This window comes from Lygodium microphyllum, chromosome 12, assembly GCF_053477565.2.
Source record: "Lygodium microphyllum isolate KBCC chromosome 12, Lygodium_microphyllum_v1.1.10, whole genome shotgun sequence".
NCBI lineage: Eukaryota > Viridiplantae > Streptophyta > Polypodiopsida > Schizaeales > Lygodiaceae > Lygodium > Lygodium microphyllum.
In genome coordinates, this window is record NC_141146.1 from 132,572,263 (window position 1) to 132,599,134 (window position 26,872).

Below are 26,872 nucleotides of genomic sequence, written 5' to 3' on the forward strand. Positions count from 1 at the left end.
TCTTGTGGACTTGGGACTCCGACATGGCCAAAGAGACATCAAACTACCATGGAGTCCACAAACCTTATGAGATCACACCACCCGAGTATGACCTCATCCTCATGCATTGGGCTCAAAACAAATTGAAGGTAAATCTAAGTTTCCTCCTTTCAATTTGGTGCACCGGCCTATTGATTTTGCTAGAAAGATGCAAGCTCCACTTGGGACTCGCCATCCTATGGTGGAAACTAGCACAAAGTATAAAACTATCATGTCTTCACCTCCTAGATCTACTCCAATGCCGCGTACGCTATCATTTACTTCTCAATCTTTTGCAAAAACTTCCTCCTTTGGGAAAGATTTGGGTGACACTTATGATGAAGGCACTTTTCAAAGCAAATATCAATTCATCACTCCTAAAGAAGATAGACAACTTTTCATGAACACAAAACAAGGTGAGAAAATGAAAAGATTATTAACACAAGTTGTAAATTTTCCTTCATCTTTCTTTCTTTAACATTTTTCTTCCCAAGGTCAATTTCAAGTTGGTGAATCATCTCATTTTCCGTTTCCATTCCATCCATCTAGTGATCAAAAGAAATCTAATCACTTTGCATCCACAAATTGATTTCAAAACCCACCCTTCACTCCCTCTTCTTCCACTGCATCATAATTCACATTTCCATTTCATGTATCTCATTCTCACACCATACCAGGGGGTTCTTCATACTTAAGCATAGCTTTCAAGACCTCTTCTTTTCCTCAGCCTTGTGGTATACATACGCCTATGATGGAAGCTCGTCCTCCCTTTCTCACTCTCAGGCTTTCCCCAAGTTGGACGACACTCCTAGCCACTCCTGAGTGTGGATCAACCGATATTGCACTTTGCCTCCCGAACATTTCCTAGTGGACCTACTGGTCATTTTGTTGTGCCCTAAACAAGGATACTATGTTTCAACGCCTCCCCCATTGACACTTATGTAAATGCACATGTTCTAGTGCCACCTTCCTCCACACCATATGGACACTCACAACCCATTTCTGAGTATCCACCTCTGCCTACTTCGTCTTTTGCCCCTCCTCTGTATCCTCCTTACCCTTCTTACCCTTCTTATTCAACATCTCATGATTCATCTTTCTCATCCACCAAGCATGCTTTTATTCACAAGACTCGTTCTAATTATATCACAAGTCGAATCTGACGAGGCATGTTCTTGACTCATGCAACTTGTGGAACCTTGTATAAGGGTTGAAACCCCATCCTGATCCCCACCTTGTTCCACACAAGGTTATTCACTCATGGAACGCTAGGAATGCATCCATCATCATTGAGCTAATGCAAGGTCTTCACCTTGGATTTCACTCACAACTACAACAATTTGACTTAGCATTGGAGCGATGAGCACACTTCACTAACCATTATGTGGCTCGAGATAGGACCAATCGTATAAACCTTAACCATGAGCTTCAAAATTTCAAAATCGCTAACCAAGATGACCTTAAGGTCGAGTTGTCCAAACAGCAATGACTTCTTGCTGAATTCTCCACCACGGGCGCATCTAAGTCCTTTGACACCAAGTCTCACTTTGCTTCTAAATAAGCTACCTAGAAAATACTTTCATTTTGTGCAATAATCTCACAGCCCACTCTGCCCACATTCTATGAATGTAAGTGTCAATTACTACGTGATGCTCAACTGTTCGATTAGTTTCATAGAAGGTCCTCTGTAGAGGAGCCCTCATTGCTTCTTTTGAGAAGGGGCAACAAGGGAGAGACAAGAATCTCCAAATTTCACTCAAACCTTGAATAAAACTTAAAATCAAGCTAGTGAGTCACAAGGGAACTCCCCAGTCATCCCTCAAACCCGGGTGGCAGAATGTACCTAAGAAAAAATAGGTATTGTCAAAAGGCTAGCCACTTTAACAACACATGTCGATCAAAGGAAAACTAACCCGGAAGTGTCCTTAGTGCATTCGCACTAAGTCACTTCATAACCCTCATGACCAATGCTACTAGCACCCATCCAGATGTCCAAGGACATAACAATGGGCCTCTACAAACCAGTCTGACACACCCTCTGGAGTAGAGAATGGTGTTGGCAGCAATGGTTGACCGGTAGCAATGTGGACCTGGTCTCGCTACTGACCCCGATTTTGATTGCCACCACCCTACCTCCCTTACTAGGGCTTACTCGACTGTCCCGCAAAGTTATGGTGCACATCAAAATAGGAAAGGATTGTCCCGCAAAAAGGAGAGTCAAAGAGGGCAAGTTGCATGTTTTAACCAACAGCAACAAAATTCTCTTAATAATAGAGAATGATATCATTGTGCTAAGAAAGGTGATATTTCCAATAATTGTTTCAAAAAGAAAGCTGAAATTAGAAATGCAAAAAAGTAGCAAGATAATTATGCTTCCACTAGCAAAAACAATGATGACAAAAGTCAGTAGCTTCTTGTCATGAAATAGTTTACGAATACCATGACTATTGATGGTTCACATGGGCCAAGTCCTATTTATAGAAGTTGGCTATTCTAACCTCCAACTATCCTTAGTGCATTCACACTAATTCACTTCATAATTACTAGCGCCCATATGAATGTCCAAATGAAACGTCGCCCTAGAATCCAACCTATACACAAGACATGACGCAAGTCAAACTCACAATGAAATGGACTGGATACTAGACTCACCCCCTAGCCATAGCGCCAAAACAAGCTCACCCTCGAGCCTAGGAATTAGCAGCACTTTGGGCCAGCACTTTGGGTCACAATTGCATCTCAAGGATTGGCATCCTATACTACCGACCTACACCATCCCAATGTACAAATACATCGGCCAACAGACCAAGAGTCCAATTGTGGTGATCACACAATGAATGTGCACAATAGTGCCCTGAGTCCTATAAATATGACTCAAATATCCTAACCCCGAAGTGTCCTTAGTGCATTTCAACTAAGTCAACTCGTAACCATCGTGACCAATGCTACTAGCACCCATCCGAATGTCCAAGGATATAATATCCACCTCGTCTCTTTAGATCCAGTTGAGGATCCAACCCTTGTATATATCTCCATATCTCTCAAGGAGATAATTGCAAAGTTTCACTCTTCTCAATCGTTGAAGCTAATACATCTGCGAAGCAAGGCTCTACTTTGCATAAAGTTCCTGAATCTTTTCCCATAGATTCCATGCACTCTAATCTTTATCTTCAACAACATTAATATAGACCTCTTCAGGAAGTGATAAAATGCTAGTGGACTTGCATACTGCATCTAAATCAGCCCAATCATCATCATCCATGTTCTCGGGTGTAATACCCTTGTTTCTTAGTAGCTTAATTTGCAATTTTTGCACCAAAACCTGCCATATTTGAGACTTTCAATAGCCATAGTTGGTACTATCCAACTTGGCAGTGTTAAACAAAGCCGTATCTTTGAGATGACCAGCCATAATGAGTCGAATAGAGATAGACTAATTGCTAAAATGACCACCTGTCCACCAAATATAACCAAACGGGTGTCAAATAGTAATGATTGCTTTAGTAAATGCTCACAGTCTGCAATTTACAGCTTGTTGTAATAAATCACAGCAATAGGTAAAAGAAGCCAAAAACGGAGCTATCATTGATACATGACTAACCGTAACTCCCACGAAGTAAATATATCTAACAATGAGTGAAAAAGAGCAATGGGCACCAAGAACTGTCAACCAAGGAGGGTATCAAACAAGATACATCTTATAGGCATAAAGTCATGCATGTAACAAGTCTCGAGGTAACAAAAGAGACCAAGCACAGGCACAACTAATATAGCAATGTAAGTAAAGCTCAATACAAAGCCATTCAAGATGCATACATAACTAACAACGCCATGACAGAGATAGGTGTCTCACTAAGAGTAGGATCATACCAGCCCACTGGGCACAAACTGCATACATGAAGCACAGAGAGAGCAGATACATGTCAATGTCCCACGATCTTAAGCTCAACTGCAAAGTCAAAGCTCTATATATATCCAAATAGACTAGAATCTCCCACTGGAAGGAAAGTCGGATGCAAACGCAGTAAGCACTACTCAAATACATTAAGTACATATCATCAGACATCTGACATCCAAGTAGGATACAGAGCACAAATCCCAAAGTAGCTCAAGCCCGTAAAGCTTAAGCACTGAAGCTTCCAAAGTCGAGTACCTGACAACCAAATAGAGTGCCCAAGATTTCCACAATGCTCAAATGCAATCACAGATGAAGCCCCAAATGTCGATCAAACAAAGACATTCCAAGTAGCATCCATTTTTTACATAAGCATCAAAGCATGAAGCCTAGATGTCAAGCATAGACAATAGGCATAAATTGTCACACACAATGCCAGCTACAGTGCTCAAATGCAATCACAGATAGAGCCCCAAATGTCGATCAAACATAGACATTCCAAGTAGCATCCATTTTTTATACAAGCATCAAAGCATGAAGCCTAGATGTCAAACATAGACAATAGGCATAAATTGTCACAAAGAATGCCAGTTGTAGTCCAATGTCAGTTAGTGTAGACCAAAACAGAGCTAACCACTGCTGTGGGAACTCAAACAATCACAATGTGTGACTGGCCTTCCTTTTATTCAAATGTCACTGAAAGAATAAAAAATGAAGTAACAGTGATGGGTGTCCGCTGCCTACAATGTGCAAGCATGGGTACTATCAGTGTAATAATGCACGAGCAGCTAGGCAGAGGTGCCTTTACCCCCAACAGCACCTCAACTTCCTTGGTTCTGACATGCTTAGATAACTAAGGTGAATATGCTAAGTGACCATCCTACATTCACTTCGCATCCCTTTATAAATAATTCTAGAACTTCACCAAATAGGAACAAGAAACTTTAACTTTCATTTTCTTATGTACCAATATCTTCTAGAACAAAAACTATATCAAGTTCCTCAACCTCTCAATGTATCTCATTAGGCTTTGCATGAAATGCGTAATGAGACCTCAATTGATCCAATAACATTACCCTATAAGCCAGATCAGTAATCTTCCATTCAACCTAGAAAGGTACATAGTATCAAGAATAAGCACTCTTTGTCCTTCATTTCTTAAGCCTTGCCTTTTCAAAATGCAAAAAAATCCAATCACCCTAAACAAAGTATAGTGCATGGCAGTGATGGTCGATTGCTTCCCTTTGTTTTGCGGAAGTCCTCTGGTGAGCTGACTTCACTTTCTTGTAGGAATCAAACATAGTCTCTGACATACTTGTCACAGCTTCAAAGGTCTTATCCATTGTATGCATAATAGGTAGGACTTTCTTTTCCCCTTCCACCATCTCAAATGCTGTCCTGCCAGTGGAAGTATGCATGGTGTTGCTATAAGCAAGCTCCACCGATGGCAAATATTGTCCCCACTTTGCCTTACGCTCTGACACATAGCATTTCAAAAAATCTAGAACTACACCACCCCCCCCCCCCCCCCAAATACACATGGAGACTCAAGAACTCAACCAAACTGAAAATGAGAAAAGAGACAACAACAGGAGAACACGAAGAGGCAGCAGAGAACCTGGCTAAACAAGAGAAATCAGGAGTCAAAAACAGAGATAATAGTGAAATCATGCAGAGGAAATGCCAGAGCTGATAGAAAAAGAGAGTCAAAACTGGTTGTATGAGGCTGAGAAACAGCATGCCAGGAAAAGATGAACTGAAGGCGCGCATGCAGTGATACTTTTGAAGTGTGTTTGGAAATGGCCTCAATAAGACCCACGAACCAAATGAAACAGCTCAAACACGCCTGCATACACACCACAACCCTCTCCTTTGACACCACATACACGCACCCCATTGCACGCACAAGATATGCATGCAACATGTAGTTAAGCTAGATTGATAAAGACAAGAAAACATTGTTACCTTCATATGTAAAGTAAGGCGTCCATCATGAGGATCCATCAAGTGATGAGCCTCTACATAACATGGATCGCTACTTCCGGACAAAGTGTGGCTGCTTGGTGGTGGCTTCAAAAGAGAAGAACCAACCCCCTTGGTAACATAAAGTGTGAAATCACTAGGTGCTGGTCTCCACAATTCTTGTACAGCCTTATGGACAAGGTCTTCAAGCTTCCTGTCTTGAGCTGCAGATGCCTCAAAATACTGCACCGAAAGCTTGTGGTGACTGAATGGATAATCACCAGTAGCTTCAGCTGAACCAGCCCACCTATTTCATAGGATTTAAAAATCAAATTGTCAATAAAGAAATCAACATGCAGGTATAGATACTAGAAAGTTTTTAGCAAACAACTGGCTGTCTACAGATCCTAGAGACATCCATTTGGCAGATGTCTTAATATATGCAATTTCTAAGGTGTTCAGTTTAGTTAAATTGCAGCGAAATCTTAATTAATTTTTCTAAACAAAGACTTAAAATGTGCGTATGAACTATAACAGACCATCTCCAAAAATTTTGTTCAAGAACCAAGCATAACACAACTCATTTTATAACCAACAAAAAAACGTATATATTTACTTCTGTTTATTTTATGCTTTGTGATTGATTTGAAATATTTGAATTACACAAATGAATGCCTTGTCCCTAAGAAGTTTTCCTGCTGACAATGAGACTTTTGCCAACTATAACAAAGTATTCACAAATGAGCTCAACTTATCAGATTACGAGTTTTTAAAACTATATCATGCCAAACAAATCCCAAGGATGAGAAGATCAAGAGTTGTGATCAATGTTGTGTGCAATAGCTTGCTTTCTTTTCTTGAGTTAATTTTTGAGATCTCCTTTGTCTGAGTCCATGCGGCCATGATAGAGTGAATGATGTTGAGCAACCAAAACCAAGGCTAGCATTAACAATTGATTCCCATGCATTTATGCCTAATTTTTTCTCCTTAATGCAGCCCTGAAAAGGTCTATTTCTATTAAAAATGCTTGCAATAGCAAGACAAATGCCAGAAAGGACTGTTGTGGGAATCCCACTCTCACTCTAAGACCACCCTCGTTTACTCTCAAATTGTCTCATGCACTCCCCCTCTTCTCCAGATGCTGCCCCTTCCTCCTACACTTGGTTGGTGGATGCTACCACCACAGAGATGTTGCATCCCTATTTGGAGCTTGGTGGAACTGCTGCTATCTCAGATTGGCTGTCACTCAGCAACTGCCCATCTTTAGTGACCTGCTGCCTACCTGTGTTTTGCATCAAGAGGCCCTTATCTTCAACTATGACTACATTCATTCTTGCTGGTCCTGCAGGCTTTCACCTGGGTACAGCAACCTCTCATGACCTACTTTTAGAAAGCGCCTTCATTCTACACAAGACGTTACCAGCATATTTTTGCATGTTGGGGCATGCTTCAGCAGTTGTGTGATTTATACAGCTGTATTGAACTAATACATGTTTTTGCATAATAGGGTCATATAAATGCAACTTAGCTCCCTATCCACTAGAATCCTAGTCATGAAGACATAGTTCATGAATGTACTTGGACCTACTCTATTGGCAGGCTAATCTCCTATTGGGAATAAAGGGTCACCATGCCTTTACATTGTTCCAGTGTACACGCACCCTTACACATGTACTTTATATTATTTATCAAAAAACCTAAAGTGGTACACTTAAGTGATTGTACCCACATCAAGTCGTGCTCACTCTCTCCTTCACTCTATACTCTACACTCACTCCCTCTATCTGCTGATAAACAACTTTGCTTGTCTCGATCCCCGCACACTCTCTGCCTTAACAAACCAGTATCAAAGCACAAGGAATGTATGCTTCTCGAGGCAAGTCAAGCGTGCACTGGACAGGCGCAGGCTGGTTAGGTGTGAGGTGATGACAGCAGTCATCAACATCCAAAAGGCAGGAGAGGTCACATGAGCCTGGGGGTAGGCGACACAAGTAGGAGAGGCCGTGTCACCACAGGAGACAGCAGACACACCCAGTCAACACACAAGTCTAGACAGCGCAGATTCGTGACAAAGTGGCCAAGTTGGCACAGTCAAGCGCGATAGAGGCTAGGGCAGCCAACGGGGCCACGATTCAGCACAAGCAGAGATCACGCCTAGTCAACGTTTCGATAGTCCTGGTTTTTTCATCTTTTTTTAAATTTCTTTCCTGCAATTTGTTTCCCTCTCACTGATGCACGATCGCATGCCCCACGCATAATGTGAAATTTTAACCCGAAAAATTACGGCTTTTCCAGATTTGGGGATTTTGATGCAGAACAAGACAATCCAGACTCAAAAATTGCAAATTTGGTGCACATTTGCCCAAGAAATTTGGGGCTTTCCACATTTTAGTGAAATTTTGTCAAATTCACTGAAATTTGTGCACACCGGACTCGGGAAAATTGGACCTTCTGCAAAATTACATCAATCTGTGCAAGAATTGCCTAGTATATGCACTTGGGTACATCTATTGATGCAATTTAAGTGGATTTGCCTTTGAAAATTTGGGGCTTTTGACCACAATCGTCAAATTTGTGACCGAGAATCATTTGGAGCAGAAATTGCAGCAAAATTTTGGGGATTTCATTGGCCTATAAATCTGGCTGTAATTGATTGTGGAGTGCAAGAGCAAACATCCTCTAATTCTGGAAATCGATTTACGGATCTGAAATTTCTCCAATTTTTTGATTTGCACTGTTGGTTCATACTTAGAGCATACAGTCATCATTTATGTGACATTTGGGCTTGCATTTGCTAACATTTGAGTCAAATTAGTGCTGCAAATTATGGCTGGAAATAGTGACAGCAGCAACCTTTTGCACATCAAGAAGCTTGAGGGTGCACAAAATTTTGCAATATGGCAAAAACAGTGCTACAATGTCTTGGTGTAAAAGAAACCGGTGAAGCCCATCAAAGCGAAGGAAATAAGACCAACAAGTATGGAACAAGAAGAGTGGGATGATTTGAATGAGCTTGCACGCTCTACCATAGAGCTCTCAGTGTCAGACAACTTGCTCTTTAACATTGAGAAGCTGAATTCTACATATGAAATGTGTCAAAGACTTGAGGAACTATATGCAAAGAAAAGTGCAGCCAGCAAGGTTTACTGGCTTAAAAAGTTGATGGACCTTCACATGAAGAAAGGTATAGGCATGTTTGTACATTTGAACGAATTAAACTCAATTTCAATCGACAAATTGCTTTGGATTTCCACATTGATGATGAGTTCAAGGCTACTTTCTTGCAATGCAGTTTGCCTGAAAGTTGGGATACTTTCCCGACAGCTTTAAGTAACTCAAATGCTCAGCTGTTATATTCTGATATGGAGAGTTCTTTACTAATAGAAAAACTCAACAAGCAAAATAATTCAGCAAGCAAGTCTTCTAATGCATTGTACACTAGGGGCAGATTTCAACGAAAGGGCAGTTCTGAAAATAGAGCACTTAGTAAGTCTCGTGGCAAAAATGTGGAGTATCAACATTATGGCAAGAAAAGGCACTACAAACGGGATTGTTTTCAATTGACGAAAGAGAAAGGCAAAAGCAAAAACACTAAAGACAACAAGGCTAAGAAAAAGAACAACCAACCTGCAAATAAAAGCAGTGTGAAAATAGAGGAGGTAAATGTAGTCACTCATAAGAATGACAATGACAGTGATGTACTTCTTGCTTCTTCTTTGAGTGCGCATGCATTGATTGCAGATTTTGATGACGACATGCACACACACTTGGATACTTGTTTCAGGTGCGCCTTTTCATATTATACCACATCATGAGTGGTTCTCTGACTACAATGGTGGTGCACATGGTATTGTCCTTTAGGGGATAACTATGCATTGCAGGTATTAGCAATGTGAAATTGGAATTTCAGCATGGCTCCATGTTTGTTTTGCATAATGTGAGGCATGTAACTCAGCTCAAGAAGAGCTTGATAAGCATAGGGCAGCTAAATGACGAAGGCTATCATGCCACCTTTGGGGATAGCAAATGGAAAATTTGTAAAGGATCTCGCATTGTTGCCAAGGGCTCCAAAAGTGATACTTTGTATCCTTTGCATGTCTCTAGCATACATGACCATGTAATCACCATAACCGAGCAGCCAAGTGTTTCTATGCGGCATAGCCGGTTGGGACACATGTCAAACTCGAATGAAAGTGCTTTCTCGTTTGGATTCTTTGTCATCTTTAAGGTATGCTAATTTTGAACAAGTATTTAGGGTAAGCATGCTCAAACATCACATAAAAATTTTCTTTCTCTAAAGTCTTCACCCTTAGAGTTGATACATTTAGATGTATGTCAAATGCCAAGGTTATTTCTAGGGGAAAAGAAGTATTTCATTACTTTTGTTGATGATGCCACACGCAAAGTATAGGTTTATCCAATCCGTCGTAAAAAGGAGGCCTTGGATAAATTTAAAAAGTTCCTGGCACTTGCTAAAAATCAGACCAGCAAGACATTAAAGTGTCTTCGCTCTAACAATGGTGGGGAATATGTATCCAAAGCCTTTTAGGACTTTTGTGACAGCAAAGGGATTAAAAGGGAGCTCACTACCCCTCACAATCCACCCGAAAATGATGTTGCAGAACGCATGAACAAGACCATTTAAGACACGGTCCGTACAATGTTGTCACATGCTGCTTTAACTCATGGATTTTGGGTAGTGGCTATTATGACAGCCATCCATTTGATTAATCAGTCTCACCAAACAGGTCTTTGGGACATGGAATCCCTCAAGAAGCATGGTCAAGCAAGCCATTTTCGTATGCTCACTTGAGAGTGTTTAGCTACAAGGCATTTGTACACATTCGCAAGGAAAAACGCAGCAAACTTGAGCCAAAGTCCTGTAAATGTATTTTCCTAAGATATGGTAATGAGGGTGAAATGGAGCATAGGTTACGGGATCCCAAAAAAAGAAAAAATATACGTAACAACGATGTTATCTTCCACAAAGATCGCATACACAATCAGCCTGAAAAGACTGAGAAAGTCGGAAGGGTTGTATTTCGAGAAGATGTATCGATAGGATAGCAAAGGATACCCGCTAGATAGCAGCAAATACTTGCTATAAATGTCCCTAAAAATGCAATGAATAATGCTGACAATGATCAACAAGATATTGCCCATGATATACCACAATTTAAGCAAGAAGGGATGCCTTTGGAACAACCAAAACCAACTGTACAGCATGCTACAGCATGTTGAACCTGCAAAACAACAAGTTGTTAATGTAGATTTGCAAGCTGAATAGCCAGCAAATCTTGATCGTTGGGTCTGTAGGTCGACCTAAATGCAAAGACAGTCAAATAGATTTGTCCCTGGTGTCAATTATGTGGCTAATTATGTCATGTTGACAAATTATGGTGACCCGTCATGCTTCAAGGAAGCAATGGACAAAAAAGATAGAAGAGAAATGGCATAAGGCTATGCTGTCAAAGATGGAATCTCTCATGAAAAATGGCACTTGGGATTTGGTGCATTTTCCTAAAGGGTAGGAAATGCTTCCATGCAAATGGGTTTACAAAATGAAAGTCACTTCTAGTTCTTTGCCAAGGTACAAGGCACGAGTGGTTGCTAAAGTACACAAGCAAGAACATGGAATTGATTTTAATGAAATATTTTCTCCCATAGTTAAAATGACTACTTTGCAAACCATTTCGGCCTTGGTTGCATTTGAAGATATAGAACTCATACAGATGGATGTAAAAATAGCATTCTTACAAGGTGATCTGCATGAGGAGATCTATATGCAACAAACTAAGGGTTTTGTTGCAAAGGAGAAAGTGCACATGGTATGTAAACTCAACAAGAGTTTGTATGGGCTGAAACATGCACCACAAGAATGAAATCATAAATTTGATACATTTATGCAACCTTACGGATTCCATAGATCTCATGTTGATCACTGCTTATACACCAAGAAGGCAGCAGATGGCAGCCTTATTCTATTGGTTTTATATGTGGATGACATGTTGATTGCAAGCAGGGATGTTCACGCTTTGGACTCCTTGAAACAAGGCCTGCACAATAGCTTTGACATGAAGGATCTTGGTGAGGCCAATCATGTTCTTGGAATGCGTATACAAGGACAAATCACAGGGTCTTGTCTTCTTTATCTGTCACAACAAGAGTATGTTACTAAGGTTTTGCAACATTTCAATATGGAGGAGGGGAGAATCATTGGTGTACCGTTGCCTCCATATGTGAAACTTAGTGCAAATGATAGTCCTACATCTGATGATGGAAAGGCTGAGATGGCCAAGATTCCTTATGCTTCAACTATTGGTAGTTTGATGTATGCTATGGTTGCTGCACATCTTGACATTGCATTTGCAGTGAGAGTGGTTAGCAGATACATGGCATATCCTTGCAAAAAGTATGGGAAAGCAGTGATATATCTTCAGGGTACAAAGGACTTGTGTATTTGCTTTGGGAAGCAGAAGTCATCGGTTGTTAGCTTCATGGATGCAAACTATGCTGGTCATCCTGATTGCATAAAGTCTACTTTAGGATATGTGTTCAAGTTTACAGGAGGAGCAATCTCTTGGATATCCATGCTGCAAAAGTATGTTGCATTGTCTACTACAAAGGCAAAGTATGTGGCTGCGACTGAGCCATGCAAGGAGGCTTTATGGCTTTCACGTCTGGTGAGAAAGCTTGGCATTACAAAGTTTCCTATCCTCCACTCTAATAGTCAAAGTGCTATCACGCTAGCACGAAATCCTGTCTTTCATGCAAAGACAAAGCACATACAAGTGAAGTATCATTTTATCAAGGATGTACTTGATAGCAAGAGCATTGAGCTTGTCTAGGTACATAAAGATGATAACCCTGCAAACCTTCTTACAAAGGGTCTTCCAGCAGAGCGGTTTACTCATTGCCACCAGATGATGGGGATTGGATAGTATATGTGTATTTCAGCTTTGTACATACATAGACTTAGCTGATTATTTCCTCTACCTTCAAGCACGTTGCCTTTAGGTGGGGGAGGTTGTTGGGAATAAAGGGTCATCGTGCCTTTTATGGTATTCGGGTGTGCATGCGCCCTTACACATGTACTTTATATATATTATCAAAAAACCTAAAGAGGTACACTTGAGTGATTGTACCCACATTGAGTCATGCTCACTCTCTCCTTCACTCCCTACTTTGCACTCATTCCTTCTCTCCGCTGAGAAACAACTTTGCTTGTCTCGATCCTCGCATACTCTCTGCCTTAACATCTCCAACTGTTAGTGAGGTTCAAGAAGTAGCTCCCAAATCCACCATAAGGTTTTGAAACCACCATGGAATGGTAAAGCCTTGACAAGGAGGAGTATGTACCAAATATAAGAGTCCAAATGTGCCCAAGGTTTCATTGTCTCTTTCATCATAACAGGCACCATCATCTATCATCAATGTTTTTTAGCTGGTTCTTGTCTCCTACCGGCTAGCAACCATCTGTTCATGAAGCTAGGATCATCTGTCTGCTATCATCTAGCAGCCACAGCAGGTTTTATTCCTCTCTAGGCAAATGCCATCATAATCAGAGGGCTGGATCAAAAATTTTATGCCGGTACAGTTAATAACACATCCGCTATAGCAGCCGCCCTACTTCCTAGAGGCCACATCAAGCAATGGACAACTGCATTTTACTCCTACAAGTTTACTGCATCGGCTTGACTTGCATTTCTGCTACTAGAGCCCCAGAAGCCATGCTTCTTCGTCTTCATCATCACCTAGAGCTATAGAAGACCTGTGTTTCACTCCCTTTACACTTGTCCACCTTCGTCCAATGTCATATGCAACAACCTCCCACCCAAAGACTCCACTACCCAATGGCTTGCCAAGACCTGCAAAGGAGATAAAATTCCTTTGATCTTTTTCTTTTGCTCTTTTTTTTTCGAGATGATTTTGACCCTATTAAGAATATGTGCCATGTGGGGGGCGCAAGGGATGGTTAGATCCAACACATCAAAAAATAAACAAGCTATTCCGACTACCCACGAGTATCCATAAGGACAAAAAGTATGGGGACTATGTATGGAATGTTGGCATCCAAACTGGCGAGGGAGACTAATTGCCATGTGAGATACTATGCATATGGTCAATTAAGAGTAAACCATGCTTTGACAAAAAAGGGATAAATGTGCACAGATGCATGTTTACAACAACGTAATGCCAAAGCATGAGCTAATACAAAGGGGAATACAAGATACCATGCTATGTGACAGTGCCCACTTGGACAATACCCTCACAAGGGAATTGTTCACTTACCCAAGTGCCCTTTTATGATCATAATCATCCCGATGATATGTATAATGATACAAAGTACAAAAACAATGTCTCTGACGCAAAAGTAATTAAATTCTTGCAAGCACCAAGAGAAAAAGCCACCCCCTCTATGTTGAGAAACCCATTCATTAAGTTCATTTCATTACCTTAATTCCTACTTTGGTTTCCATTTACAGCCCAAAAAGTCTTTATTTGTATCATTAGTTAGTGTCTAGGTGCCACCTCAAAGAGCTGGGGCGCTAGCCGAGAGAGTTCAATGGCTCATGTACCTGCAAATAGTGCATGGACATTCATCCATTGTTTACTTCACTCCACTCTACTCCACAGTTACTCTCTCATTCATTCTTCATCATTCCCTCATCACACCTTTAGCCTCAACTCTCCACCACTGCTCTCCACACCCCTACCTTGGTAGATACCTCAATTCGTGGTGTTGTCCAATTGATCATGACACCATACCAGCAAGTGATTTCATTTTGGAGGTCTTCTTCATATCGCCATCAGACATTCCAGATTGCTGCATTTTCAGCCTGGCAGCCTATTCTTCATGATCCCTACTACTGCATTTGCTAGTTTCACTCCTCCTTGGACTGGTACAACAGATTATCTTCATCATTATTGTGTGTTTTCAGCTCTTGCTGCCATCCCAGCACCCAAGCAATAGTTCCCAGCCAGCAACCACTTATGAAGGCTTTGTTTGCAGCAAATTCAAGCCATTTTTAGTAGGTTACGCACTCTTTTTCAGCCCTACATTAAATACTTGCGTTTTTGTGTTTCTTCATTCCACGACTGTGTTTCACTCCCTATACAATTGTCCATCTTTCAACATCTACTTCAATATTCTACTGCCCAAAGGACTGCATTTTGCTCCCTTCACTGTGCAAATTCCCTTCAGGCACTGCCGCCTGATCAGCCAAGATAGTGCATTCATCTTAGCGCATTACTCCCTTGAATCAACTTGATTCATTTTAGCATGATTAGCTAATTCATCATTCCTCATCTTCTTCACTCTTCTTCTTCTGAGTTTCTGAGTTTTCCCTCTCTCGATGTTTGCTCTACACTCTTTGTTTCTCCCAGCAAACCCTACTATCTTTCTAATATAATATGGGTGCATACCATCGTGTCACATGGTATCAAAGCAAAGGTGCTCAAAGAGCTAAAGGTCCTCTTCATCAAAGAGAAGGTAAACAAGGGCTACAAGTTCGGCAACACCTTCAAAATTTCCCTATTTCCGTTGCATCATCAAGAGATACCCTTATCTTTTTTCCCTCCCACCCTCCCTTTACATGTTTTCCACATCGATGTTGTGGCTTCTCCACAAACAAAAGGACCAACCCTTGAGTGCACCTCTTGTACCAAGAACAGTCATACCATCAAAAATTGTCATCATCAGCCTTTGCACCTACCCCCCTAGAGTTATGCATCTTCACCCTAGTGCCACCTTATCATTTTGGGCCATAGAGATTACTCTGCATTGGCTATCAGATGTTTATGCTTAAGGCATTAAGACGCACATAATGTGCACTAAGCCCTTGCAAGTGAAAGAAGGCTCTAAGACCCCAAGAGGCGACAAGCCCTCCTAGAGACTGCCTCACTACACTACAGAGGCTTCCCCCACCCATTTGCAAGTGCAATGGCTTTCATAGCCACCAATTCAATTGAAAGCCATTGATTCTACAGTCCGCTCCACCAAGAGACAATGGTTGTTGGATATTGTCTCCTCCTTAGTCCACTCCGAGAGACAACGCGATTTAAACTTTGACTCCTTCAACTATCTGCTCCACCGAGAGACAAAGGCTATTGCCTTATACCTTCTTCAGGTGGTTGACATCCATGCCATCTCACCCAATGATTCCCATTTATACCCAAGATCTACAAGTTCTTCCTAGTTTGGGACCTTGGAAGTTTCAACCATAACTTGGTGACCAAGCCTTCGTATTCCTTCCAACATGGAGTGACAAAGTTTGTGGCTTCTTCCCCGAGATTGAGTTCCCAATACTATCAGCTCATCATGTCTATTGTTCAAAGTTCTTTACTACAGGTTACCTTACATGCAAAATATTGGAATTACAGGGTGGATCTTCTTCTCTCTCTCACCCCCCTTCTTATGGCTCCTTTTTGGGCCTAAGAGAGGGTGTTGAGAAACCCCACCACTCCACTCCACACTTACTCTCTCATTCATTCTTCATCATTTCCTCATCACACCTTCAGCCCCAGCCCACTACCATTACTGTCCACACCCCTTCTTTGGCGGATATCTCAATTTGTGGTGTTGTCCGCCTCATCATGATGCCATACCAGCAAGTGATATTATTCTGGAGGTCTTCTTTACATCGCCATCTAACACTCCAAATTGCTGCATTTTCAACCTAGCAACCTGTTTTTCATCATCCCTACTACTGCATTTGCTGGTTTCACTCTTCCCCGGACTCGCACAATAGATTATATTCATTATTATTGTGTGTTTTCAGCTCTTTTTGTGCCACCTAGCACCCATGCAACAATTCCCAGCTATCGGTCACTTTATGAAGGCTTCTTTTGCAACAGATTCAATCCATTTACAATAGGTTACACCCTCTTTATCAAACCTACATCAGATACTTGCGTTTTTGTATTTTCTTCACTCTTTTAAGGATTGTGTTTCGCTCCCTACACTGCTATGCTTCATCTTTCAGCATCTACTTTGATATTCTATTGCTCGAAGAACCGTATTTTACTCCCTTCACACTACAGATTCCCTTCACGTGTTGCCACCTAATAAGGCAAGATAGTGCAATCATCTTAGAGCATTGCTCCATTGTATCAGGTTGATTCATTCAACATGATTCAATGATTCATCATTTATCATCTTCTTCATCATTCATCATCTTTTTTAATCTTCTTCTTCTAAGTTTCTGAGTTTCTCTTCTCTCATTATTTCCCATACACTCTGTTTCTCCCCACAAATCCTACCATCTCTCTAATATGATGAGTGCATATCATCCCATCACTTTTCTCAACACCCGATGATGGAAGGTGAAGCAAGGACCCCTTGCTTCAACCCCTCTATTCCTAACATGGTTGTCGAGTTCGAAACCATCCAATTAGTATTGTCTAGTACTAGTATGGTGCTAATCGAACCAATAAAACTTGGACCTATGTTCAATGCTACATCCGATTTTTTAAAAGAAGTTATATATAATTTAAAGTCTTTACTCAATGCTTGGACTTAAAACACAATATTTTTGCAAATTTTTAGAGTCTTAACTAAAAAGTGAGTGCAAAAGAGAGTTGAAATGAGAGCATAGTATGAAACCAACACTTATATTATGAGCCAAATTAGCAACCTCATGCAAAAAGGCACACAAAAACGGATAGAGATAAAAGCCGTGGCCCAACACTACAAGTAACAAGATACAATGATGTGACATCCATGATATAAATCATAATTAATCCTCTAGGCTCTAACTACTCATTTCATTCTTGGCATCAGAGCTAAATGGATCCTTGCCACTACTCTAGAAGTCATCACCCTCCTCAACAAAATCACCCTCACTGAGTACATTGCTCTCATCATTATACTCGAGCTCTCTAAGGTCTATAGGGGAGGTAGAGATGGACATGTTCTCATGTGCCGCACTCCAAACACTTCTCGAGCCACTCCCACATCTTGTGTAGCACCTAAGGACCCCATCACAACCACGCGGCAATAGATATCAATGTTGAAGAAAAAGCTCCAACAATGGCACTCTGGCATGCATGAGTGTGAGAGACCCACTAGTCTATCTCCTCAAGCTCCAAGTGAAGATCTCTGAAAATCTACTCCTCCTTTAAGTCTCTCTCACGAGCTAAAATTTTAAGTTTGCTAGCCAAGAGCTTGAGCTCATCTTAACGAATCTATATATTTAAAGGATAAATAACTTAGACTAACCCAAAACATAATTCATGAATGAACCAACTAGTGGTCATAGTAACCCTAAAACGTGTTTCATTGGCACTAAAACGTGAGACGGCCGAAACGCCTAAAACCTAAAATGTATTTCATTGGCACTGAAACGTGAAAAGACTGAAACGCCTAAAACATTTCACTGAAACGTGAAACACCTTGACTGAAATGGCTGAGTACATGATTTTTAAATTGAAATTTTTTGTTTTTTCTTGCGTTTTTGAGGTTTTTTAACACTATGTATAAGAAGCACATCATTTATTGATATGAAAGGATTCGCATGGTATAAATGTGTAAGTTGTAACTCATTGTTTATAAAGAAAACTATCTTATATGTATTATTTGACTGTTTCACTTCTCGGACCTGCCCAAAGGTGAAACATTTTGGGATGAACGTTTCACAATTACTTTGCCAATGGCAGTAACATGTATACAAATATAGTATACATGTCTTGCCATTGTTATCTCATGCACGTTGCATAGCATACATAAATTGAAGCAACAATCAATCAATCGCTTCGACTGTCGCATGCTAAGTTTGTTTGGAATTTTTTTGTGCATGAGGAAATACGCAGACCAATCTTTCTCACATGAACCCAACGAGCAATCCTAAAGCATGTTTGAAAAAAAAAAAAAAAACAATTTAAACTTCAAACTTGCAATTCACACCAAATTTTAAAAATTTTAGAGACTTAGACTTTTGTTTGTGAAACCAGAGTAAAAATGCCTAAAGCCACTTTTTGGTGATAGAGAAACTAATAGCCAAATGACTTCTACCAAAAAGAAGTAACACTTTCACTTCCACAATCTCTTGAAAGAGTGATTCGTTGATGAAATCAGCCCCTAAGAGATAGTGTTTCCATATCAAAAGTACATGAATTACAGTAAGCAACTCTTTTCCATGAACCTACAAATTCCTCTCTACACCGTGGAGAACATGACTCTTATATTCCATAGCCCAGTCATCCTACATTAAAACAGCCCCTATGTTGTTCCCACATGCAACACACTGAACAACAAACGACTTTGTTAGATCAAGCAGCACAAGCACAACATCTGAAGTCATCTTTTCTTTTAACTTCTCAGATGATGAATTTTTCACTCGTGTCAACTTAAAAAGCACCCTCTTCTTCTAGAAAGCATCCAATCGACATGCAATTTCAACAAAATCACACACATACTTCCTCTAATACAAACATAGACCAAGAAACCACAGATTTCATGCACATTCTTCAAAGGTGGCCATGAGTACATTGCCTCAAACATTGTAGGATTCATACAAATGCCATCAGCTAACACAATGTGGCCTAAAAAGTGAATCTCATGATACAAGAAAAACTTACTCTTCTTGCCATTTATAACCAACCTATGCTTACACAACTCATAGAACACAATGTGCAAACATTGCAAATGCTTTGCCTCGTTCTTTGAATAGACAATCATGTCATCAAAGAAAGTGTCCACAAATCCCTTATGTAGCTTGCAAATCTGATTCATCGTCACATTAATGTGGCGCAAGCATTCATAAGTCCAAAAGTTAATACAAGAAACTCACACAACCCAAACAATGTCCTGAAAGATGACTTACAAACATCCCACGATCTAATGCGAATGCAATAATATCAACTTTTCAAATCAATATGGTTGAATATGACTGCACCCTACAATCTATCCATAACATCATCGATCCGAGGGATTAGAAATCACTTCTTTACCATGATTTTAGTCAAAGTACTATCAATGCACATACACCATGATCCATCATTTGTCTAAACCAAAAGCACTAGAGAACGAAACAGAGATGAGCTAGGCTAAATTAGCCTTTTTCTAAATACTCGTTCACCTTAGACATCTTCCTAGCATTTTTATTATCAACCTTATCCTTAGTAAAAACCAAACACGCTGAAATGTGATATTTTCCATTACTTAAAAAATGGCAGTAACTAATACAACAAGGACAAATTTCCCTTTCATTTTGCATCCAGAGTATGGGCCTTACTCTTATGCCCAATAGTAATCGCCTTAGCATGTGAATCAATCATAACATGCACATGATAGCACTAAGGCATATCAAGCAAGACATCAAAAACCTCAAGCAGTGGAATGAAAAACTCTTCGTTATCCACATATCCCTAAATCTACAAGCGAAGCTTTCCAATGAGTAGTTTGACAGGGGACCCTATGAAGATATGCTAGGGTTTGCACTAAGGAAACACAACATGTATGACCAAGACTGAAAACCAAAGACTCAAACAAAGACAAGCAAAACTCAAACCCTAAACATAAAAAACAAAAACTCAAAACTCAAACACACAAATAAAAAGCTCTGAAGTAAATGAATGTAAAAGTATACAAAATGCCCAAGGGCAGAGCAATGCAATGTCAGAGAAAGATGTCCACCAAAGATGGATCCGAAGTGCAGCAACCACCAGTTGGAGATAAGAGGGTGCTAAATAATGAAGGATAGCAGGCTAGTCACTAAAACACAACAATCAAAGGCTGAAATCTAGTAAAAGTAGCAGTGTTACCACCAGAGGAAGACTAAAAACTAATCATCAAAGGTAGAGAATTGTGAGGCAACAACAAGAGAGGTATTCGCTAATGTAGATGATCTTCTGGACAGCAAAAACGCACATACAGTAGCAATCACCCAGTGGGAGAGATGGTAGCAGCCTATCGTCTAGCACTAGATGTTGAAAATGCACGTTGATCAAGTGCTATGACAATGCAACAGATGGACACCTCCAAACAACAAGGCAATGGCTGAAAACAAGCCACCTAGGGCTGGATAGTGATGACCTACAATCAATGATAGCTGGACAACAGATGGTAGGTGGCTCATGGCTGAAATCTACACAGTAGAGTGAGAAACCTGCACAAAGGGATAAGGCTGAATGGTGGGCTGCCTATCTATTTATAGATGTTGAAGGGTGCCCCAAAAAATTAGGGTTTTGGGGGACCACTAAAACTCTCTCAAACTACATACCAATTTTTTATTTTTCATTAATTAAGCATATTTTGGGGCTATTTAAAAATGCTAATCAACTGTTAAACGTATTTTAGCACAGCACTGCCACTCATGCCTAAAACTGAGCCTAAAAGGCAAGGCTGGCAATGTTTACCCCAAGGCGTCTCACCCCAAAGCAACCAAGGCATCGGACAAAGGATGCACGTTGGCTACCCAATGGCCTACCCAAACTTTAGAGGCAATGGTTATCTTACCAAGGGAGTCCAAGTAGTCACCCCAAAGATGACAAGGCATTGGACAAAGGGTGCTTATCGGTTGCCCCAATGGCATACCAAGCCCTATAAAAACAGATGGAACCATATGTCACTATTGGTTTTTCTTCCCGAAGAAGATAACCAACCCACATGCCTCTAAATGGATGTATGGAGGACTTCTTATGGACTTGTTCATGAAATCTCACATAACACGAGAATTGGCACTCAAACTCATAAAAGGTCAATAATCTAGGAGTGAGATAATGTGCAAGATAAAATTGAAGTATTTGTCACGCAACTTGTTCAAGAAGAATATAACCTGATTGTCGTTTGACTTTGGGGAGCCAGTAATGGCAAACTCGGTAAGTAACCGCTGACTGGCTTGTTATCAATGACAAGGTTCCAAAGTCCCTAAGATTCAAACACTTGTTGCATGAAGTTCGACCAAGCAGTGAAATTCGATCTATTAAACTATGTCTTATCCATGAAGGTATTCTTACTCGTTGCAATAGGAGTGGTAATGCTAGGAGATGGAGAAGATCTGTAATGGGGATAGGGTGAATGGAGAGAATAAGATGGGACAGTAAAGTACACTTGGGAAGCAATCCCATAGTGCCCACCATGCATACGACAAGTGTGCATAGCGGATCCAAATGTGGGCAAGGGTAGACTAGGTATCAACATGATAACTGCCTATGGAGCCCAAGGTGGAGAGATAGGGTCACGGGGAGCAGAGGATGGAAATCCCTGTGTAGGAGTGATCCAAGAGATGTGTGACAACAGTCCATAAGCATAGGATGAATATCCTTGCATCTAAAAGGTAATGTCAGGGGGTTGTGAGAGTCCAGGGATAGTGAGGGGAATGACTATCACAACCGTCTCAAAGTAAAAGGATGTGGTAAAGTGGGGGTATGTGGAAGATACAATATTGAAGGGTTACATTCCCCTAATAATGCACCAAGAGGTGGAGTGAATGGAGGATAGATAGATGGTGTGATGGGAAATGAGAAAGGGCTAGGAGCAAAGATGAAAGATCCAACCCCTAGTATACTTAGAGCGGAAGTGGAGTATAATCTAAAATTTTGGAATGAAGATGTGAGTGGATCAAAATGTGGAGAAGATAGTGGTGGAATGGGAGGGAGTTGAGAAGTATAGTTTACTTGCTCAAATGAAATAGATAGTAGAGATATACCTGATGAAGGAAAAAGTCATCCAAATCCTTCTCAACAAAAGAAGGAACGAGAGAGGGTTTTAGTTCATACGACTCAAAAGGGTTCTACGAATTTGACATAAGGCCTGGCTAATATAAAGGACATGGATCACCACACGTACCAAATGTTGTGACTCTCCATAGAGGTGGCCAATCTCACCAATGGATCTAGACGGAGTAGTAGCACTCGTTGGAGGAGTGTAAAACGAACTATACATAATACACACAAACTCCTCAAACTCTTCATTTGTAAGGTAATCAAAACAAGATAAAAAAGATGGTAAAGATGAAGGTGTGTCTATCGCCTCCAATGATGAAGAAGCCTGATAGGGTATCATAGGATCCTTAGAAGAAAGTGTCTGAGACATTATGAGTCAAAATCGAGTCATGTGTAAGTCTCGCATAAAGACTAGCATTCACAATTAGCGCAAGATACTCTTAAGAAGAGCACCAGCTCTAATACCATGTGAAGATATGCTAGGGTTTGCACTAGGGGAACCTACACAAAACAAGCTGAAAACAAGCCGTCTAGGGCTAGATAGTGATGGGTTGCATTCGGTGATGGCAGGACAACAGATGGTAGGTGGCTAATGGCTGAAATCTACACGAGAAACCTGCACAAAAGAATAAGGCTGAATGATGGGCAATGCGTCTATTTATAGATGTTGAAGAGTCGCCCAAAAATTTAAGGTTTTGGAAGACCACTAAAACTCTCTCGAACCACACGCCAAATTTGTGTTTTTCATTAATTAAGCATGTTTTAGGGTTATTTAAAAATGTTGATCAATTGTAAAGCATGTTTTAGCGTAACACCTCCCATCTTGTCTTCTCTGATGCCTAGACAAGCTACCATGTCTGTGGAGATTAAGTTGGCTCATGCCGCATTATCAAAGAGGATTAATGCATGTTCTTCTCTAAATTTGCCCCATGCTTTCCATAACTCAATAGCATTATCATTGGGCTGATCAAAAAACAACATCAAGCACCAAACCAACGGATCTTTTGGGCTTCTTTCCCTTGGAATCTCCCTGATTTTTGATTTTCCAGCTTGTTGCCTATTGGAACAATCCTTGGCCATGTGACCCTCCTAGGCACAAACAAAGCATTTATTTGCAGCCCTTAATTCCCTTCGTTGTGCCACTGTTTTCTAGCCCTTTCCTTGCTAATTAGGCCTCTTTCCAATATGATTTTCAGATCTGACCCTTTTCTCAATCCTTGAAAACTTCTTATTTGACTTCTCATCCGTGCCTTGGAAACCCAAATCTTTTCCATGCAGCAAAGCATTAGTTGTACTAGTTGCTTCTATGAGCTGAAACAAGCTAGACATGTTGGATCGAATGCAAAAATCCCCAATTCCTTTAGGCATCCCACATACATACTTTTCCACTTACTCATGGAGAGGACTCATACAATAAGAAGTCTCTAGTAGCAAAGCATCCCAAAATGTACTATATTGTTCCAAATTCTTGCATTTCATTGCATCCAATTTGTTCCAAGCTGTCACAATATCCACCTCAAATGTACTAGTTAACCAATTTGAAGCAAACATTTGCTTAAAATGTATGATCTTGACAGTACTCTATCTTGCATCAAGAGCATGGACCACAATTGAAACTAGAACTTGCCTTTCTCCTTAGAGAAGGTGGGTAATAACCTAATTTAACAATAATTATAACAAATAAATAAATCACATAAACTAAAATGCACACTCTAACATTGGACAATGGATAGCCTGGTGGTCCCAAGACTAGCACCCCTTATAGTATTTCTTTATCATCGATTGCAAATGGATGGGCTACCACTAAGATTCATTAATCTAAGTGCCTCTTGCTATTATAAATGACCAACAAGCCTTTAAACCAATTCGCCCCTTGGTTTGCTTGGGGATTGGCCTTTACCCTGCTCCTTGCAAGATAAATTTAGCCCCAAATTTTATATTGGCTAGCTGGCCTCTTGAATCTCCTTGAAATTGTTCAATTTCAGCTCCTAGATTTCAAGTCCTAGGTCCTCAATTATGAGGATGCATCCCCAGGCAACTCTCAAAACTCAAATTTTTGTTGTAAATTAGGGTCTACAGCAGAGATTAACTAAAATATCTTCGTTTAATAACTCAAATGCTTGAATTCTACTCAAATAACTTGAGATATGGTTGAAGGATGAGAGAGAATGCTGAAGAGAGGGAAATTTCAGACTGCCATCACAAGTGGAAGAAATCAGCTACTGCCCTATCTAGACAGCCATGAAATCTATCTCCACTAATGAAACACACCAAATATGATGATGGTTGGCTGAAAAAGTCCTCAAATTGATGTCACCCACTGTTGTAGTCTCTTCGAGATATGTCATCTGCTCTTAGAGGATCTCTTGCTAGTTGAAAATGACCTGTCAAATATTGTAGCAGTCATGACAGCTTCTCTCTATCTCTCTCACCTTACACAAGGCTAGAATGATTCTCTCTCTCTCTCTCTCTCTCTCTCTCTCTCTCTCAACCAAAAAACGTTTTTTCCACTTGCATTTGGCAGCCTTCTAATCCTATTTTCCATCATAATGAACCCCCCCTCCTCTCTCTCTCTCTCTCTCTCTCTCTCTCTCTCTCTCTCTCTCTCAAACGTTTTTTCCACTTGCATGGGTAAGTTTTGCCAAGTGGCAAAAGTTATACAACAGTGAGTCACTCATTGCATGGGCATTGGCACCAGCTCCTCTCTCCACCAAGGCATGCACTAAATGTGCAAGTGATGAATAATAGACTCTGAAGCAAGAGCCCAAATACATATGCATCATACAGGCCACAATAAAATGCCTGAAATAGCTAATAATACTAGGCATGGCCCAAACTCACTCATGAGCTGACTATACTACTAACATAATCCCACTAACAAGGATCTGACTATGCACTAAGAAATAGAGAGATATAACTCCTCTAGCCCAAATCCCATCCTCAGCAAGTATGGTGAACTCTCAAAAGATGAAGATATTTTCTAGAATACTACATTCCTAAACAATATTTATTTAAGCAGGATGGATATCAATCTAAGACTAGTCCCCTTTGCAAGGATCTTGTAAGCAATTCCAAGCAAAGTGATAGATCTCTAACCATCCTATTTATAACACTTATCATGTTCCTCCTAAGTTCTGGTGTGATCGCTCCCTTATCTACAAGCACTTTTTACCTTCTAGCTCAAGAAGGGTTTTTCCCCCGTGTGAAAATCCATCAGTGGATGTGGTACTTAGTACCTTATCGATTGTAATTTCAAGTCATTCTCACATAGTGGATGTGACCTCCTAGCACTCTCCTCTCTTGTTGTTCACTTGTTCATTGTGGGTGAGTACGTGAATGTAGCCATGCTACTGTACGCAACCTGATAGTGTTATCAAAGCATACCTTTCAACCACCCCCATCACTACTTAAGCTATTGTTGAGCCTCGCACTCAACTATTCTCCTTGCCAATAGACCACAACCACTCAACACGTTGCAATTGAGTCCAACCGGTATACTTTCTTGCTTTGCACTCTACCAGAGAGTTGGGATACATTCAGGACTGCTATGAGCAATTCTAATGTGATCCTTTTGTATGCTGAAGTAGAGAGTGCTCTACTTATGGAAGAGATGAATCGGCAGAACAATGCATCCAGTAAGTCTTCCAGTGCTTTGCATACTAGGGGCAGATCACAGCAAAAGGGCAAATATGATGGCAAGGGACGCAGTAAATCACGTGGCAAAGATGTTGAATGCCATCATTGTGGAAAGAAGGGTCACTTTAAACATGACTTCTAAGCTCATCAAAATTAATGCCTACATCATGATACATATGGCAACCTATCCTAACTGTCTCATCTAATCTAACATTGATAGCTTGTTCAGGCTGCCCTTCTAGCACCCAGACTCTATCTACCCTACATATGCACTCGACAACTTCATCCTTAACTCGACAACTCACGCCAAACAGGTGCCATCACGTCTGCCACGTCGCGTATGTACATTAAAGTCCTCAACAGCCTACACAAATCTACTCTAACACACTGCACTAACCAAAACCATTATCTTTCGACATGTCAATCTCCAACTTTGCCACATCCAACAGCTCTCGTAAAGCCCAGCAGCCTACGGGCTCATCACCTAGTCAGTAGCCTGCCGACAATCACTTTACATTATACACACAATTGCTACATTTATCCTACACTACAAAATATTAATAATTACGCTTCCCAAGCCTCATTAAGCACACAAAACAGCTCCTATTCACGCCCAATGCCCCTAACAACTACAAATTTTGGGGAGTTTACGGTACACATCGATTTCCTTCAAATTTCTTCAAGAATTTTGGGACT

The 26,872-nt window shown here is 40.6% G+C and overlaps 1 protein-coding gene across 2 annotated transcripts in view; it reads right to left on the reverse strand.

The window, feature by feature from the left end:
* TPLATE (ARM repeat superfamily protein) overlaps positions 1-26,872 on the reverse strand; it is a 142,449-nt gene that overhangs the window by 102,332 nt on the left and 13,245 nt on the right. For both annotated transcript variants that reach the window (XM_087690098.1, XM_087690097.1), the window contains exon 3: positions 5,879-6,182. In XM_087690098.1, coding sequence (XP_087546224.1) covers positions 5,879-6,182 — 304 coding nt within the window. The remainder of the gene's footprint in view (positions 1-5,878; positions 6,183-26,872) is intronic.